Source organism: Hyperoodon ampullatus, assembly GCF_949752795.1.
Source record: "Hyperoodon ampullatus genome assembly, chromosome: 6".
Classification (NCBI taxonomy): Eukaryota; Metazoa; Chordata; class Mammalia; order Artiodactyla; family Ziphiidae; genus Hyperoodon; species Hyperoodon ampullatus.
In genome coordinates, this window is record NC_136919.1 from 122,800,027 (window position 1) to 122,820,212 (window position 20,186).

A 20,186-nucleotide genomic window follows, 5' to 3' on the forward strand; every position below is an offset into this window, starting at 1 on the left:
GCAAAAGTCCCTAAATCATCTCTGCCCTTGGCCAGCAAGGGGACTGCTCAAGTTCTCAGAAGCAGCTGGTGAGGTTCTTAGCCAAGTTCTTCAGGTGCAGGAAGTTCTTCGGGACAACCTACTTGGACATGGCATTTACATGTCTTTAAACCAGACTTCCTGGATCTAGGAAATGTTATTCCTGACTCCTTTGACCCAGAGACTGGCTAAAATTTAGTTTTTATAACCTGTAGGTAATCACTGTTTCTTCCTTCCTTTTCTCTTTCTAGGAGCTGGCATGGTAGTTAAATTTTTCTAAAACAGTCATATTAATATGTTCAAAAATCCACTGCTGAGTCTCGGAGAGAGGGTCACATCTGGCCATGAAAATCTTCTTCTCTGCTGGGTTGCAATCCATGCAGCTGTTACTCACAGGATGGAATAATGTTCTGTCCTGCAGGGATTGGAAAGAAAAAAAAAGACTGATATCATGCATGGTGAATGCTTGGAGCCCAAAATATAAAGAGGAAGTAAAATAACCCTGCTGGTACTTCAGTATATACCAGAGTGTGAAAAAAATAGACCACCTCCCAAATCAAACAACAGGAGGTGGGGTTGCCACACAGAATGTGGTTTCCTAGGAACCGTTGGCGCAACGTGGGCCCTCCAAGCAGATTCAGCCAGAAACAAAGAATTCATTCATTCATGGATTTTTAAAAAATAGAATCCATTCATTTCCTGCTCTGAGGTAAGCATTTTGTTACACGCTTGGGTTTTGAAGATGGAAAGTACATGAGGTTGCTTGTCAAGTAGCTACTAATCTAGCTGTCTGGGGAGAGGGATGCATACAGAAATGGTAATTTAGTCCGCAGTAGACACCACCGCAGCCGCGCACACACACCCAGAGGACCAGAAGAGTCATCATCTTCCCTACCCTTGCACTGGGAAAGGCAAATACCAGAGGACCAGGAACCCAGATGAACTCGGGACTGGGGGTACACAGCGCACAGGCAGAATCTCCAAGCACAGGCTCAAATCTGTTGACTCTTGAGCTTCTGCCTCTTTCCGACCCCTTTATCGGCATCGCTGCTCTCCCTGGGATGCAATTCTCCCTGCCTTTTGTAAAGTGGAGGGAGGCAGTGTTAGCTCAGTATGTGATAAAGAGAACGGTTCTGTGAATGAAGGTGCTAGCGGGGCACAGAGTTTAAGTGGTGAGCAAGCCCATTATGTGACTAGCCTCCATTAACACACACTGCTTTGTATTGTGCAAGCAGGGAGAAGGAAGCCAGTGCTACGAGAAAGGGATCTTGCCTTAACTAGCAATAAATGCTTTTGTCTCTTAGAGTGTTTATGCATTAAAAAAAAGGGCCAATCACATATCAGAACATCCCCAGATCACTGCTGAAATTTTAGGAACAAGTTATGTTTTATTATTTAGCTTAGGAAACATTTAGAGGGTCTGCTTATTTTCTTTAACTGAGGACCATTAGACTCGGCTTTTAGGCATCCCATGTCAGCATTTCTGGGTTACACTGGTTGCTAACCAAGATTTAACGTCCTTTCGGACCCGGATGTGTGCATAGTTGGGTGCCCGTGAGGGAAGGAAGAATAAGGAAGGAGGAAGGCGGCCCCGAGCCTTGTTTGCATGTTCCCACTTGCAGTGTAAACACAGAGCTGCATCTAATACATAGGCTCCCTTCTCTCCTCTGCTCTCGTTCAAGTCTCCCAAGTTCATTGTGCTTTCACTTCCCTCACACACGAGAGGGCTCCTGGCTTCTCCTGCCCATTTTCCTCATCCCCTGCTTCACTGGCTGCCGTTTGACCCCAGGGCAGCTGGCAGGAGCTCTCCTTTCAGGGTCGAGGCAGCAGATTCCGGAGGAGGAGGCTGTGCCCTGAGCTCACCCGCCTCTTCCCTCCTGGGGCTGATGGTGATGCTGAGGTCACAGATCCCATCCCACAGACGCCCCCGCGCCTCCCTAGGCAGCAGCTCCTTGGCCCTCCCACCCCCCTCCTCCCCGGCATCCCTCCCACTCCGTCTCCTGCCCCACTTTCTAGCAATTTAGCTACACAGGCCTAATATAGTTCCATCAGCTTTTCAAAGAGCATCCTTAAGCTGTTGCATTCGTGACAATTCTATGTGACCTGCTAAATTCTAAACTTCACTCTGTTCCGCATCCAGGTACTTCTTTTTCTTCTTAACTCTCTAGATTTCTTCCTATTGTCACGTTTGTCCGTAGCTCCAGTGGGGACCCCCCATAGACTCGCAGTTTCGCTCCCCAAACACATATTTCCGTAAAAACTAAAAAATGAGGGGAAAAGTAGAACATGTTTTAATTCTCTTCCCTTCTCAGTGCGTGCGCCTCAGCGCAGATGCAAAAGCCAAACCAGATTTTCTGAACATTTTATTTTTCCGAATGTTATTTTCCAAGCCATAAAGTGATCATACTTTTCCAAATCTCCAGCTGGAATACACGCTCCGGCAGATCCAGGTATGCTCGTGGGGACAGTCGGGTGGGATGACAGGTTCAGCACGATCCTGAACCATCCAGAGAATGCTTCTGTAACTATACTTCGTGTTCTCATAAACGTTGAAAAGTAGAATTCCCCACATCTATCTGTGTCTGAGAAGCTTCATCAGTAAAATGAGGGGGTGGATAACATCCATCTCTGAAGCCTCTCCCAGCCATAAAATTGAATGAACATTTTTTTCCAAAGTTCACTGGTGACGAATGACAGGGCATCAAATAGACACTATCAACCATATTCTGGGGACTAATAGATGATTGCTCTCTGGTTGTGGACTGAGCTTCCGTGTCTTTGGCGTGTCCAGCAAGTCCTAAAGGGGAATCTTCTGGAAGCACCTTTAGTGTCCCCAAAACATGCGTTTTCCACTTTGATCTTGGGAGCTACATACATTGCCATCATTATATTTCTCCTCAGCTCAGCTTCTGGATCGCTAAACGTCGTTACTGATGCTTCTCCTGGCTGGCGCATCGTCGTTGGTGAATGTGGCCTCTTGTCCTACACCAGCCCTTTTAAAAAAATTTTTCTTGGAGTCTAATTGATTTACAATGTTGTGTTAGTTTCAGGTGTACAGCAAAGTGATTCAGTTATACATGTACATCTATCCAGTCTTTTCTAGAATCTTTTCCCATATGGGCCATTATAGACTGTTGAGTAGAGTTCTTTGTGCAATACAAGTAGGTTCTTATTAGTTATCTATTTTATATATAGTAGTGTGTATGCAGTGGAATATTACTCAGCCATCAAAAGGACAAAATAGGGCCTCCCTGGTGGCGCAGTGGTTGAGAGTCCGCCTGCCGATGCAGGGGATACGGGTTCGTGCCCCGGTCTGGGAGGATCCCATATGCCGCGGAGCGGCTGGGCCCGTGAGCCATGGCTGCTGAGCCTGCGCGTCCGGAGCCTGTGCTCCGCAACGGGAGAGGCCACAGCAGTGAGAGGCCCGCGTACCACAAAAAAAAAAAAAAAAAAAAAAAAAAAAGGACAAAATAATGTCATTTGCAGCAACATGGATGGACCTAGAGAAGATCATACTGAGTAAGTGAGACAGAGAAAGACAGATATCATATGATATCGCTTATATGTGGAATCTAAAAAAAGGGTACAAATGAACTTATTTACAAAACAGAAATAGAGTCACAGAGGTAGAAAACAAACCTATGGTTACCCAGGGGTAAGGGAGGGGAGGGATGAACTGGGAGACTGGGATGGACATCTATGCACTGCGACAGCCCTTTTCTCCTTTAGTCTCCTCCATCATGACAAGATATGCTGGCACAGAACCAAATAGAGTTTTCTCCTCTGGGATAGAGTTCTGAGCCCTCTGGCAAGTCTGCTGTTCCCTAACAATCCTCCTGAAAGGGCACTTTGACCTGGATTCTTCTCTGCTCAGTCCGGAGAGAGGGCAGAGCCTGTGCCCCGGGTGTTCACAAAGTAATGCCGCCAACTGTATCTCCTGCATCCTCCCGCCTTCCCTGACCGCTTCCTCCCTTGTTTTTCTCTGTTTTGTTTTTGCCTAAGAAAGTTAGACATCCTTGAGCAGGAAATGAAAAACTTCAGATTCAGCATTATGGCACGGCCCTTCGTAACCAAACAGGTCAGGCTAAATTCCAATCGGTCCCCAGGGTGAAGTCTGGGTGGGACTTTTCAAGTAGGTCCTGGAGAGGGACACCTCTTCAAAGCAAGCTGGTGTGACACTCCAGGGTATTCACAGGCCAGCAGTAAATTTTATTAGATTCTGTACTTCTGTAGGGTCCAAAATTTAAAAGAACAGGTATGTTGTAGAAAACATTACCCACTGTGTTCGGGGTAGTAAAAGAATCAAACGTCAAAGATGCAGAGGGCTTCTCTGGTGGCGCAGTGGTCGAGAGTCTGCCTGCCGATGCAGGCGATGCGGGTTCGTGCCCCGGTCCGGGAAGATCCCACATGCCGCGGAGCGGCTGGGCCCGTGAGCCGTGGCCGCTGAGCCTGCACGTCCGGAGCCTGTGCTCCGCAACGGGAGAGGCCACAGCAGTGAGAGGCCCGCGTACCGCAAAAAAAAAAAAAAGATGCAGAGACAATAAAATAGGTGGATGAGTTCATAACGTACAACAAGATGACCCTGAGAATAAACACCCACATGGCGGCAGGGTGCAGGGGGCCAGGGCTTTATTCCACAGGAAGTTTGGTCACATTCCTGTCACCGCTCATCTGTTACATGACCCTGGTTGGTTACTTAATTCTTTGAACCTCAGCTTCCCCACTTGTGAAATATAGATAATAATATCTGTTTCACGAGTTTGCTGTGGATAAAATGAGTTAATATATGTAAAATCGCTGGCACAATGTCCTACATGCAGTAACTAACGAAGTAATAGTTATTCCACGCCTGCTCTCCTGTTAATTTATTTTCAGTCAGGGAGCATCCCCAATTCTAAAAATCAGAACGTACTAACCATCTGGTCTGAGACCAGCTATTCAAGACCAAATTGCATTTTCTGAAATACTGGCGAAATAGAATTTGCAAAAATAGCACCTGCCTCGACCAGTTATCCGAATGGGTACATCAGTACCTCCTGGTTTAAGCAAAAGATTTATGGAACCAAAGTAATTAGTTCAGGAATGAGCTCTTCTGTATACTTATGGTCCAAGTTTGTACATGTTGCCTGAAATACAACATGATCCAAGGCATCTGAGTTCAACAAATATTTATTAAGCGCTTTTTATTTTCCAGTGTGTGTTAGGAAGTAGGCATAGAAAGATAACCTAAGATGCCTCCCCTGGCCCAAGAAGTGGGGGAGACCAATAGGTAAACAAGACATGTTTGAAGCAGAAAGTGTCAATGAGATTGTAGCTGCGGGGGAATAGGATGAATAAAGAAGAATGTGTGAACAGAGAGATGTGAACTAACAGGTATATTTATGCATTCAATTTATTCAACAAGAGTCTACAGGGTGCTTACTATCTGTCAGGCACCGTTTTAGGTGGTTGGGATGTATCAATAACCTTAATAATATAAAAATTCCTGCCCTTCTGGAGCTTACATTCTAGAGATGGGGTTGGGGGTACAGCAGTAAGGCACAGACCATAAACCGTGAGTGTAATTGTTTCCATGGCCTCTTCAAAGGTGACACGGAACAAATCAAAGCAGTCCGGAGAAACTGGAGTGCCAAGGGAAGGGCTGGTGTGCAAACTTAAATAGGGAGGCAAGGGTAAACCTCACTGGGAAGGTGACATTTGAGTAGGTGATGTTTGAAGGAGGTAAGGGAATTGGCCATGCACGTATCTGGAGGAAGAGGTGCCAGACGGGGCAACAGCCAGTGCAGAGGCCCTAAGCAGGGATGCGGCGTGTGGGTTAGAGAAGCATGAGGAGGCCAGGGTGAGGGAGAGTGGTAGGAGATGAGTCAGAGGTGATGGAGCGCTCCGTCCATCATGTGCAGGGGACCAGCAGGTCACTGGGCATGGCCCAAGCCCAAGGAGCAAGGGGGAAGATTCCAGAGGGTGACAGATGAATTCCACATCATGAAGAGACTGGGGTGCGACGCTAAGGCTTGACTTTTCAGGCAAGCGTGCGGGATGGGGGTTGGAGGATTTAAAACAGTGGAGTTAAGGATCCTCGTCTTGGGTGCCTCGTGCTAGTGGCAGAGAGGAGGATGGGGTGGGAGTGGGGGACTCGGGATACAGCCGGAGGCACAGCTGGAGGCTACTGCAGTGGTCCAGATTTGAGCTGAGGTGGAAGCAACAGGAATGGGGATGAGTTGGGGGTGACCTGAGACATGGTTGGAAAGCTTTTTCAGGAGGTGAATACACAGGGCGTTCTGATTGATGGGATGTGGGGATTAAGGTGGAGGGAGTGGAGGGAATTGAGGACTAGAGGAAAAGCAGTGTTGAGGTGAGAAATGCAGAGAGGAGCAGGGTTGGGGGCGGGGAGGATGATCTCTGGTTCAGGTATAATGAGTCGTAGGTGTTTATGGGACAGCCAGGTTTAGATGCCCCGAAAGCAGGTGGGTATAGGCTGGACCTCAAGATAGCGTCTCTGTAAAGTGGGGAGAGTCGAGTTACTCCCTCCTGCTGACCGTTCATTTCTGTGTAACTCACATTGACAGCAAATGCATTTGTGAGAGACATCGCCTTCATGTCCTTTTGTTTCTAGTATGGATATGAGAGAAGGAGGGCTCGGAATTATGAGACTAGGTTTTAATCCTAGTTTTATCTCTGACAAGAATCTCTGATGGCCCCTTCGTTTGCTAGTGATTTCGGTTTTCCATCTGCAAGACTAATGGAGTGGGAAGAGGAGGGAGGGATGAGATAAGGGACAAAAAGTTCCGCCTTCCCACCTCCTAGGGTCGTGGAGAAGAACCAGGTGGATATATGAGTGGCCTTTGAGTTCTGGAAGAAAGACACATCAGGTGGTTTTTTTCCTGCCTATTTTTGCCGTTGGCACCTGGGAGAATGCGAGTAACACCTTGACAGGCATAAGAAGGACAAAGCAGTCTGATTGCCTATCGTTTTCCATTTTTTCTTTGGACAGGTACAGTTCCTCACAGGAGGAGAAAATTGGTCTTCCTGCATCAGTGGATAATTTGGCCAATCAGAAATAATGCTTCTGATGCCCCAACCGACAGAGCCCTCGGTGTGTGCGCTGAGACACCGCAGCCCTGCCTTCTGCTCCATTGCTGGTTTTCTGGGCTACAGGCAAGTGATGGGCATGAATATACCCTCAGTTCTCAGAGTGGCCCGGATCATTACAGAATCGGTTGTGATTTGTTAAATCTCTGCTCTTCACACCATTCAAAGACTTCCCAGCCTCTTTGCTAAATTCTTAGCATGGTCCCGAGGTCTTGTATAGGCAGCCCAGCCCCTGGCCTTAGAATTCATCATTTCCCCTCACACGCAGACGCTTCAACTGGCTTCTCCGTTCTTCCAAGAAAACCAAGCTCTTCCCTACCCGAGGGCATTTGCACAAGCCGATCCCTGTATCTGGGATTTTTTTTTAACTTAATTTATATTTTATATTGGGGTATAGTTGATTACGATGTTGTGTTAGTTTCAGGTGTACAGCAAAGTGATTCAGTTTTACGTATACTGGTTTGGCCAAAAAGTTCATTTGGGGGACTTCCCTGGTGGTCTTGTGGGTAAGACCTCAAGGTCCCAATGCAGGGGACCCGGGTTCGATCCCTGGTTGGGGAACTAGAGCCTGCATGCCGCAACTAAGGAGTCTGCATGCTGCAACTAAAGATCCCACATGCTGCAATGAAGACCCAGCGCAGCCAAAATAAATAAGTAAGTAAATAAATAAATAAAAATAAACCAAACTCCTGCCAACATTACATAAAAGAAAGTTCATTTGGGCTTCCCTGGTGGCACAGTGGTTAAGAGTCCACCTGCCAATGCAGGCCCAGTCCGGGAAGATCCCACGTGCCGCGGAGCGGCTGGGCCCGTGAGCTATGGCCGCTGAGCCTGTGTGTCCAGAGCCTGTGCTCCGCAATGGGAGAGGCCGCAGCAGTGAGAGGCCCGCGTACCGCAAAAAAAAAAAAAAAAAAGAAAGTTCATTTGGTTAATGAATACGTTGTTCAATAAAGTTCTTGGGGAAAATGAAAAATGTGTCTTTTTTTTTTTTTTTTCTCAACCACTGCGCCACCAGGGAAGCCCGTGTCTTTTATTTTTACTTAAAACTGAACGAACTTTTTGGCCAACCCAATACATATATCCATTCTTGTTCAGATTCTTTTCTTCACTTGCCTAAATCCTACTCATCTTTTAGGTCTCCATTTAAAAGCTACTGTGTCAGAGCAGCCTTGTGTACCTCTCTGACCTGGGTAGAGCCCAGTGTCCCGTTCCCATATTATCCTGTACACTTAATGTATTCGATTTAAAAATCTGTCTGCTTCCCCACTAGACTGAAAACTCCAAGAGTAGAGAAAACCCATCTGTTCCATATCTCGTTTCCATCTGTCCATAGCTGTTCATCTCCCCTCAGTAAACCTGCCAGCAGTCACGTCAACATAATAATAGCTGCTATTTATCGAGTATGTATTTATGTGCCTCGTACTGTTAAATGTTCTACCCAGATTTTCTCATTTTATCTACTTCATCCACATAAGCAACCTGAAGAGAGAGTGAATGTGGACAAACAGGAAGCCAGGTTCATCTGTTTATTTAACAAATGCTAACTCAGCACCTACTATGTGCCAAGCAGCGTTTTAGGTACTGAGGATCCTGCATGAAAGAAAGCAGAGAAAAATCCCTGCTCCTGTGGAATTTACATTCTAATATTTAGCGACAGTTAAATAGCTAAAATAGTATAGGAAGACGACTAGACAGGCTATCGTTTCCTCTATGTAAACTTACTAGGAGAGCTGAAGTCAAATCAGGAGACGTTATTCAGGCACCTAAGAGAGTAATAGCTGACACTCACTGAACTCTTATTAAGTGCCGTGTCCTAGGTGCATTTAGCTTTTATTTCATCATCACAATAATCTTCTAAGGTAGATACTGTTATTATCGCCATTTGATAAACGAGGAAACAGAAGCACAGAGTAAGGAAGTTTCCCATAATTCCAGAGCTAGGACCACCACGGAGCCAGAACTCAAATCCCAGGTCCCTCAGGGTCCAGCCCCTGTGCTCTCAGCCTCAGCCTGTCTCACCCCCATCTTCTTCTTCTTCTTCTTCTTCTTCTTCTTCTTCTTCTTCTTCTTTTAATATTTTGGCCATGCTGCACAACATGTGAGATCTCAGTTCCCTGACCGGGGATCGAACCTTCACCCCTTGCACTGGAAGTGTGGAGTCTTAACCACTGGACCGCCAGGGAAGGTCCTCACCCCCTTCTTAGCCGAGCCAACTAGCAGTCCTGCTCCAGACCCACACATGCTCAGTAGGGAAGAACTGTCCTCCTTAGCAAATACTACTTTCAAATGTGTGTAGTTCCGATTAGCAAGATCCTTTAAAGTTTGACAATCTCCATCTTGACAGGCATTCAGTTCAGGAAGTCTTTGTCCATATGTTAGAGCCTGAGATAGATTGTGATGAAATCTTTTTACTAGTGACCAGAGGGTGGCAGCAGTGCAACCTGTTAGGTAAAATGGAAACCAGCAGGTATATGGCTAAGGTACCCAGATATGGCAAAAGTTAAAAGGACGTGATGACGAAGTGACTTCAGCTGGATTAGACACACAGAAACAGAATGGGAAGGCAACACTGCTGAAAATGTAGCCTCTTTGCAGGGGTGTATGTACTCCCGTCCCAGGAATTAACCTCCCTCATCTTTGAATTGTCAAGTTGCACTGAAGATCACAACTTCTCAGGGTACAGTGCTCATGTCTCCTATTATTTTCAGAGTATAGTGTATGATGTAGACATTGTGCATCTGGTTTTCAGCAAGATGTTTGAAAATCCCCCTTTGTTTTCCTATGGGTAAGCTGGAGAAATGTGGGCTAGAAGATAATTCACCATTAGGTGAATTTGTATCTGGATGAGTAACTGCACCCGATGGACCAATGTCTCCTCTATCATAGGATGGAGGGCTCGGTTCTGGGCCTTGTTCTTTGGGATCAACAGCTTAGATGAGGGCCTGAGTGCACGCTACTTTGCCCTAACTCACAGCTGGAGTAAAATTAGTTCACCTGGTAATAAGCTGGATCAAAGAGTTGAAATCCAGGCTGGGGTAAATCCGTGAGGGAGAATTTAATAGAAACCAATGGGTGGCTACCCAAGTATAAAAGGTGAACTGGGGCTTCCCTGGTGGCGCAGTGGTTGAGAGTCTGCCTACCGATGCAGGGGACACGGGTTCGTGCCCCGGTCCGGGAGGATCCCACGTGCCACGGAGCGGCTGGGCCCGTGAGCCATGGCTGCTGAGCCTGCGCGTCTGGAGCCTGTGCTCTGCAACGGGAGAGGCCACAGCAGTGAGAGGCCCGCGTACCGCAAGAAAAAAAAAAAAAGGTGAACTGTACAGGTAGAAGACTACAGAGACGTATCTGTGTAGCAAAGCAGGAGTGGTTTTTTTTAATACTGAAAGCTCATTAAGAGGCCAAGGATATGAAGTTAAGGCAGAGAATCAATCAACTCAAGCTAATTCAGGAGGCATATACTGCTCATAACAAAGGGGTGATAGAAACTCATTCTATTCTTTGGTTAAACACACCTAGAATACTGTGTTCCCTTTTGGGCATCACGCCACCCTCTAGGACCATCTGGAGTGTGTTAAGAATCTGTGTCCAGGAGGCTGAGGTAGGTCCCAATGAAGTTATCTGAAGAGCAGTGGCAGGAAATTGGGCCATGTAATTGGAAGTAAGGAGTAAAGATCAGACGAGCATTGTTCAAGGATCTGGAATCCGTCTTAACCAAAATGGATGAAACTTAATCTGTGTGGTACCAAAAGTCTTAAAGCTTTCTAATACTTGGGACTGTCCAGAAATGAAGGGGCTGATCAGGGATAGCGTGACTGTCTCAGTATGACCACAAGCCCAGGATTTTGTAGTGGGGCTTCATTTATCAGAACCAGCGTCGAATTTCACGCCTTTTGATTAAACTCTGTTTCCTCACGTTAGGTCCTAAATCAATACCAAACTGGAATGATTTAAAAATAACAACCTTGTGGCCATCCATCTGGCATCTTCGTGGACCAGCAGGATTTTATGAGCTGAGAAGCTAAAGCCCTGGCACGTAACATAAGGTACCATGAATAGTCAGATGTGGGCACATGCCAAGAATTCCACCCATTCACTTTTTAAAGTACTGTGACTGTTTCACTGTTATCAGTTTAGCCTGACAGGTGTCTTTTTATCTGTATTTTCCTGTTTGATATTATTTTTAAGCCCTTTCTTATGGAAGTTAAACTATAAGGACACCCCGAGAGCAACTCAGAAAAGTGATGTAAACCTTTCGCTTTTGGACTTTGGGGAGGCTGTGAACGTGGTTCTGAGACCAAAAGATGTGCTAAGTTTTATCCAGCGTGGCTTGGGGTTCCTGGAGAGGATCGCATCAGTAATTGAGCCCATTTAATGAATACTTATTTATGAATGTCTACGTGGTAGTTATTAGGCAAGCCATACAGAAATACAAGAAAAAGTTCCTGCCCTCAGATAATTAACATCTATAAGGGGAGACTAACCATGCATAATACAATGTTCTAAGTACAAAGGAGGGAACCAAATGGTATAGGAATACAAGCAGAGGGGCAATTCCAACTACAGTAGGAGGTAAGAGTAGGGTAAGGCAAGTAGGTAAAAACTGGAACTAGAAAAGTGATTCTCCATCTGGCTGCCCATCAGAACCTTTCAGGAGCTTTTAAAAAATACCAATAACCAGGCTTCTCTTTCTAGAGCATCAATCTATCCTTATGCCAACAGCACACTACACTAATAATTGCATTTTTGTGATGTTTGGGTACCTGGCACTTTTATAGTGTTTGATACTTGTTCTTTTTCTTCTTCAACTTTTTCTTGGCTCTTCTTGGCCCTTTCATTTCCATGTAAATTTCAGAATCAACTCATCAATTTCCACAGATAAACCTACTGGGATTTGATTGGTTTTGTATGAAATGTAAACACCTGCTTGAGAACGGATATCTTCACAATATTGTCTTCTTATCCTTGAACATGCTAGCTTTCCTTTGTATTTTTAAAAGTTCCTCTTAGTCATGTTTTGTAGTTTTCTGTATAAAGGCCTTGTGCATCTGCTGTGACAGTTATTCCTAATTATTTGATACTTTTTATGGTGATCAAATGGAATAAGTTTAGAATTTCATTTTCCAGTTTTTTGTTGCTGGCATACAGACACTTGATTGTCTTATATTTACCTTCTATCCAGGACTAGGCTGAATGTACTCACTAACTTTAATAGTTTAGATGTATAAGCTTTGGATTTTTTTATGTACACAACTATGTCGTCTGTGAGTAGACTGTTTTATTTCTTCCTTTCTGTTTCTTATACCTTTTAATTTCTTTATCTTGCCTGATGGCTCTGGGAAGGCCCCCCTGTGCAATGTTGAGTAGAAGTGACGGTAGCAGCCATTATATTTTATTCCCAGTCTCCAGAGGGAAGTTGAAACATTTCACCACTAAGACTGATGTTATGGGGTTTTGGTTCTTATTAGGTTAAGTTTGTCTATCAGTTTACTTTCTGTATGGCTAAGACTTATTAGTCAGAGGGTTAAAAACTTGAGGATTCATAAATAGACCATGCATATAAGGCCCCTCGACTTATGACAAGGGTGCCGCTTCTCTGCAGTGGGAAAAATGATTTTTTTAAAGTAAATGATATTGATCAATCGAATATAAATATGAAACAAAGAGCCCCATTTTACATTGTAAACAAAAACTATTCCAGGGAATATGTACCACAGTGCAGAAGATTAAACAACAAAGCTTCCAAAGATGACTTAGAATACTACCTTCTTGACTTTGGTGTGGAAAAAGATTTCCTAAACTGGACACAGGAAACACTAATCAGAAAGAACAGCTCTTCATCAAGGAGAGAGAAAAGGCCAGAAACTGACTGGAGTAAGATATTTATAAGTAACCAATGAAGCACTATACCTAGATATACCAAAAACTCTTCAAAATCTGTAAAAGAAAAAAAAAAAAAAGAAAAGAAAAAAAAAAGTCAGACAACCCATGTTAAAACACGGTCAACAGACTTGAACAGGTCCTTCTCAAAGAAGATCTCCAAAAAGGCTAACAGACATGTGATCTCAATCTACAACCACAGAACGGAAAAAGGAAAAGAAACAGAAACCAACGTGCCAGGTGTTGGTGAAGATGGGAAGGTCTGGGTTCTCAGGCAGCATCTGCCCACAGTTCTTCAGGCCCCAGGATTTCAGTGCCTGCTGACCTGACCTCCTGAAGCTGGCCCCTGTATCTCGCTCTAGGGCCTCTGTTCTCTGGGCTCTAGAACAGCTCCGTCTGTAAGAGCAGCCGCCCAGAGGTGTCAGGAATAAACACCCCCCAGGGGCAGCCGTAAGCCAAGACTGACTGTGGTGGTGGTTAAATATCCCAACCCCCTTCCTGTTGGTATGTGTTGTAGACCATTGCAGAGGGGTCGGTGGGCTTGGTCTCCCCTTGACCGCGGTGGTACTTGCTTTACCACAGGCCCTGTATTGGTTCCCTTCCCTGTTTCACTTCCCTACTCTCTGCCACGATTTTGGAGGGGGGCGGGCATCTCCCAAATAAACCACTTGCACTCAAATTCTCACTTCAGGGTCTACATCTGGGGAAACCCCAATGAAGATATATGTTATACTCCCATAAAAAATGTTTCCTTACTAGAAAAGGACATGGGAGATAGCTGTTGATCTGGGGGGGATACCAGTAGTTAATATTTCTTAGCATAGATTGCTGTACAGCAGGATATAGCTCACCACTATTCTCAGTGTAAAAAGTGTACTTGTCACCCACATGGATGGAAAATCGATCATATGGTCAGAAACCTTGCTGGAAGTGTTCCACGGTTTATCTCACTGAATTACTGTCTCTGTTTTCTTGACGTGGAAGTTGAAAATCACACGTGAAAGAACTCACTCAAGATCACATTACAGTTCCAGGATGAACTAGAATGTCTTGGGCCAGACAAGCCACCGTGACCTTGACCAGATTGTGACGAGGCAGATGAGAATTTGGGAGAAGGCACTTCACCTTCTCGGTGGGAAACCGAGTAACGTATAAACCAGAGGGATGCAGTGACCAGCTCCTGTGGGCACCCCTCTGACTTCAGGATGGAAGGTGGGTTGGGGGTGGGGGGAGGGCAGAGGCAGGGTGGCCCTTTAAGGGAGCCTTTGCGGTAATCCTGGACTGAGACTGGGCAGGGCTGCCGTCGGGGCTGCGGCCACAGGGACGGCCAGGAGAGGGAGGGGTTCGCACGTCTTAGAGACCAACTAGGTGTAGGGGGTTAAGGAGGCAGCGGGACAGTTTCTTGTTTCAGATGTCATTTGGAGCGTCGGCTGGGGATTTGAATATTTTTACTGAGGTCTCTTCTGCGAGTCATTGTTCTTGTAGCCTGGGTCCCCCTGGTGGCGAAAGAAACCAAAAATGGGATTTCTCACCCTGGGTACCTGCTACGAGGGGAGATGGCTGGGCACGACCCTAGGATAGGGATTCCTTCCTTTTCTCGTGGTGGCAAAGAGCCACATAGAAAAATAACTGAGAGCCAGGGGGCGGAGGGTCAGGGAGGGTGGTCCACTTCTAAGCTGGGTAAGTCTCTGGGGCTGTAATACACAGCATGGGGACTGCAGTGAATAACTCTGTATCGTATACTTGAAAGCTGCTCAGAGAGTAGATCTTAACAGTTCTCCTCTCTCTCTCTCTCTCTCTCTCTCACACACACACACACACACACACACACACACAGAACTCTGTACAGTGATGCATTTGTTAGCTATACCTGTTGTGGTGATCATTTCTCAGTTCACAGGTATATCAAATCGTTACATTGTATACCTTAAACTTACACAATGTTGTGTGTCAGTTATATCTCAGTAAAGCTGGAGGGAAAGGGGAGAATCTTCCTGAAAAAAAAAAAAGGCCAACAAGATCTGAGAGCTGATGGGTGCTGAGAGGTCAGAAAACGGGGCCGACAGCGCCCTTCCCCACTCAGGCAGGTCGCCGGCAGCCACCACTCAATCCAGGAAACCTCTGTGCGCCTGGGAGAAGCGCTTGTCTGGTCTTGGTGATGCAGAATCCAACAGGCATCAGGACTCCCCCCAGGGAGTATTGATCGGATTGCTTAAGGACACAGGAAAGAGGAGAGACTTCAAGGCCAGATGCACCTGCGCTTGAATGCTGGCTGGGCCCCAAATCTGCTTCTTCCTCTGTGGAGCGTACGTAACAGGTCCAGGTGGTTGTGAGGTGTGTAAGGCTCTAGCTCTGCGCATCCTCACCAGCTGGAGGATGAGGAGGATGGAGCCTAAGAGATGCCCCACGGGGGTCCTTTAGGCAGTTAACAGGGTCTCAGGGACCCACGTGGATTCGTCAGTGTGCTGATACAAAGGGGGACCCCAAAGCCGTCTCCAAAGATTGCTGAGCTGTCCAAAGCCCGCAGGGCCAAGCAGTGCCTCCAAACAGACAAGGCAGCACCCACCAGAGGGCCTTCTCGCTCTGTGCCTCGGGAAGGGCCCTTGGAATAGACAAGGGATTTTCTCAAACAGGTACATTTTTTTTTTTGCGGTACGCGGGCCTCTCACCGCTGTGGCCTCTCCCGCTGCAGAGCACAGGCTCCGGACGCGCAGGCTCAGCGGCCATGGCTCACGGGCCCAGCCACTCTGCAGCACGCAGGATCTTCCCGGACCAGGGCACGAACCCGCATCCCCTGCATCAGCAGGCGGACTCTCAACCACTGCGCCACCAGGGAAGCCCTCAAACAGGTACATTTGAACAGGCCTGAATCATCATCTCAGATGAGCTATTTCAGAAACTTTCCCTTTTAGGCCTTGGGCATGTTCCCGATGATGTATAAATCATGCTTGCTGTATAACTACCCGGTGAGTGTAACCAGAGTCACATGAGGCCAGGTCTGAGGAAGGAGACCAGCACGGTTGTGCCTGGCGGGTCCCTGTACTTTCTTGGCTTAACTGGGCATTAGGGCGTGTTTTGTCTCTCGTGCTGTAAGCAGTGATGAGAAACGGTCTGCTCCGTGGGGACCAACAGCACACGAGGCAAATGGCAGATCAGGTATTTTATCCATGTGCCCTGAAAGTAACTTCCTAATATAACCATCAAAACAAAACAAAACAACACTTCATTATTGCACCACGCACGGACTGTATTATATTGAATAGCAAAAGGGTTTGACAAGATTAATCGTTTCTGGTATATCTCACACGGAAAACAGGGAGGTTTTCCTCTTGTCCGATTTCCCCATCACCCCGTATCATATTGATGCCATCTTCTCATTAGCGCTTTTGATTTTCAATTATTTTTTAAGAGGATATAACAACTGGTGTTTTGCACTTTTTCCACAACCTGCCATATGTTGGCAGGGGTGGGTGGCAGTGTGTGGAATAAACTTGTACAAATGAGCCTGCCTTTGAGTATAATTTTCGGTGCCCACCTCTAAGAGGTAGATGCCAGAAAGCTTACTAAGTGAGGGAACAGGTGTCAAAACCAGTGGTCCCCAGACTGATTCTCTGCAGACCCTCCCCTTCAGCTCTCTGGGATTTCAGGGGATACTGACTTTCCCTCAGCCAAGGCTGGCCAACACTCCTGATTCAAGTGGTGGGTGGGACATTTTCCTGACAGTCTGGGGTGAGGCTGAATCATTCTAGAGTGTGAAAAGGCAAACAGAGGGCATCTTCCACCTGGCCGGGGAGGCCCCTAGCAAGTCTACAAACTTGAGGGGCAGAATGGAACTTATGAGTTCTTGCTAATTGACAGCCGAGTCCTGCCTTAGAAACCAAAGAAGCTGAGAAAAAAATTGTATTCTAAAAAGCTATCAAAAGATAACTTAATGAAAATATTTTAAAATACTTAATTGCTCTTTATTCTTTACTTAAATGCTCAACTCAATAAAATACGATTTTATATTTAGTTTAGAACTATTTTTTCTAGCAATAAATGTTACCCTTCTAATTCTTTAAACTTTTAAATTCCCCAAATAAGTTCTCCTTTGCTATACTTGGGCAGGATTTTGGCCAGATTAAAAATGGGTCTTTCTATATGAAGGTTGCAACAATTAGATCTACATGAATATATTAGTATTTGTGTAAATGTAATTGTCTTAACCCAAAGAGCTCCCAAGCGAATGAGCCTGAGATGCATAATAAGTAAAGAGATGTGTTAATCTGTGTGTGTGTGAATTGGTGTCGGGAAAAACTCTACATGTGCATATTTGTTTGCAGGGCATATGGCCCCTGCGTTTGGGAGCCATCTGGGTTGAGACCAGGCGCTTCCCGTGTAGGGCTAGTGTCCTGGCTCAAAGCCATGTGAAGTCGTAACTGACTGTGCTGGGCGTACACGTGGCCAGCAAAGCCAAAGCAATGCCCCTTCCTACACACTCTTGTCTTTCCCCTCATCTTTGCTGCGGTCTCCAAATGCATGAACCAAATGGCCAGGTGACAATTTAAATCAAAACAATGTGTTAAAACCAAAAACCTCTGCGTCAGAAAACCTTAAGCAGGGCAGTTGGAGAGCTCGCTGCCCGCAGCGAGCTGGCCCTTACCTTTCGATGTCCCCAGAGCTGGTTCCCCTTCAGGCCGTGGCAGTCATACAGAGTGACCGGGCTGCTATGGGAGATGGCGTCGAAGCAGAATTTTCGGGTGTGCAGGGGCTCACCAGGACGAATATCTTCTCTCCAACCAAAGGTGAAGAGCTAACAAAGCAACAATAGCAGAAAAGCTACAGTGAGCTGAATTTGGAGAGAGGTGAAAGCAGGGGGAGGTATGTCTTTTAGCTGCAAAGAACTCCTGCTTCGTGATTTACCAGAAAAGAACTGTCTCGGCATAATAGGGGCCCTGAAACAGGCATGGATGCTAATGCTCTGTAGCAACACCAGAAGCACTTTTGGCCCAGCCTGGCCAAAAAAGCAAATGGAGTGTTTCCGGTTAGATAGACAGACAGAGAGAGACAGACAGACAGACAGAGGGAGACAGAGGGACAGAAAGAGGGGAGAAACTTTTTGATGACGCTCTTTACCTTCTTCATGTAGATTAAAAAAATTAGTGGGTTGAATGTTACACAGCCTAAATCAGCAGATTAACCGAGAAAAGACCAGGAGTAGGGTTGAACTGGATGGATGCCAGCAACTTGAACATTTTGATTTAAGTGAAAGCTAAGCTTGATGAAGTAAAGAATAGGCAAATTGATTTCCTGGAGTTGGTAAGAGTAATCCTGCCGGGCAGTGTAGAAAGTTCTGGACTGTGACTCCCAGTAAGAGATACAGTCTGCAAACACACATAGATCCCCTTTCTTCCAACTGAAAATGGAAATTTCATGAAATATTTGTCCTCAATGCATTTAATAGACTCTGAGATTCCATCCAGACTTTTCCTGTCTTAGTCTATTCTATTCCATCCATCCATTCTATTATTTTATTTTATTTATTTTTAATTTAATTTAATTAATATGTTTATTTTTGGCTGCATTGGGTCTTTGTTGCTGTGCGCCGGCTTTCTCTAGTTGCGGCGAGCGGAGGGGGCTACTCTTCGTTGTGGTGTGCAGGCTTCTCATTGCAGTGGCTTCTCATTGCAGTGGCTTCTCATTGCAGCGGCTTCTCATTGCAGCGGCTTCTCTTGTTGTGGAGCACGGGCTGTAGGTGCGCGGGCTTCAGTAGTTGTGGCACGTGGGCTCAGTAGTTGTGGCTCATGGGCTTAGTTGCTCCGCGGCATGTGGGATCTTCCTGGACCAGGGATCGAACCCACCTCCCCTGCATTGGCAGGCGGATTCTTAACCACTGCACCACCAGGGAAGTCCCCATTCTATTATTTTAAAAATGTGATTTATGGATGCACTAAATTGATTTTACAATGTATTCAATTGAAAAAACAACACTTCTGTAAGGAAAGGGTATTTTTTGGAGTTTGAGCTGGATAACCATTTGAGGGGTTCAGTACGAGAAATCCTTAAGCAAGTGGGGAAATGGACTAGATCAGCCCTAGGATTTCTTCCAATTCTAACATCTCAATGTCTGTGGATGTAAAAACAAGCACAGTGCTGAGCTATAAGCAGACAATACACTCGGCTCTGTCAAGCTGCAGATTACTGCAATTTTGGGGTCCTACCTGGGTAAGAAAATGCAGAGAATCTGGCAAAATTCCAAGGATGGCTAACAAAAACAGTTAAATGGTGGAGAAACTGCAGAAAACTTGAAAAAGCTGGGTTAAGTGGTCTGAAGAAAATCGGAAAGAACTGATCTAAATCAAATGTATGAAGCCTACTGTCTGAGTTGTGGCAAGAGATTGCATTCTGTTTCCCTGGGAGACACGACAAAATAGGATGTTTTAAATAGAAGAAGGTGTTTCAGGTCAGGCATTTGAGATAGATTCATGAAGAGGAATTGTGTGGTCTCTTTCCCTAGATTCATTGTTGTCGTTTTAATATGATTGTGGACTGAGGCATTTTTATCTTTTTTTTTTTTTTTTTTTTTTTTTTTTTTTTTTTTTTTGCGGTACACGGGCCTCTCACTGTTGGGGCCTCTCCCGTTGCGGAGCACAGGCTCCGGACACGCAGGCTCAGCGGCCATGGCTCACGGGCCCAGCCGCTCCACGGCATGTGGGATCTTCCCGGACCGGGGCACGAACCCGTGTCCCCTGCATCGGCAGGCGGACTCTCAACCACTGCGCCACCAGGGAAGCCCCTGAGGCATGTTTAGATTCATTCAAACCCTATGCAGGGAAGTCATTTCTCAAGGAAAAGTGTCTGTTCAGCTATTTCTGGTTTTGATCACTCCCTTCAAATCGGGCCCTACCGCTCCCTTGGCTTTTGAGATACTGTGCTCCTGTGTCATCTGAGAACTCTGTCCTGCCCATGTCCCATTTCTATCTATCCCTTCAATGTAGGTCCAGCTCAGGGCTCTTCAGATCCCAGCCTTGCACCTTCCCTGGTTGGTCTCACACATGCTCAGTTTAACTCTCGCTGGCACGTGGATAACTCGTCACCTGTGTTACGTGCAGCCCTGTGTGGGATTTCCCTCCTACGTGTCCTGTGGACATCTCAACGTCACCACATCCTGAGTTCCATTGGTTTCCTTCCCTTCTAAACCTGTTTCTGCTCCTGTGTTTTGT

General features: G+C 46.0%; 1 protein-coding gene across 1 annotated transcript in view; it reads right to left on the reverse strand.

The window, feature by feature from the left end:
• Positions 1-265: 265 nt before the first annotated feature.
• GALNTL6 (polypeptide N-acetylgalactosaminyltransferase like 6) overlaps positions 266-20,186 on the reverse strand; it is a gene marked incomplete at both ends in the record, with an annotated part of 1,117,369 nt that continues 1,097,448 nt past the window's right edge. The window contains 2 exons of the mRNA XM_079705645.1: positions 266-433; positions 17,627-17,776. Of these exons, the coding sequence (XP_079561771.1) occupies positions 266-433; positions 17,627-17,776 (318 nt within the window). The remainder of the gene's footprint in view (positions 434-17,626; positions 17,777-20,186) is intronic.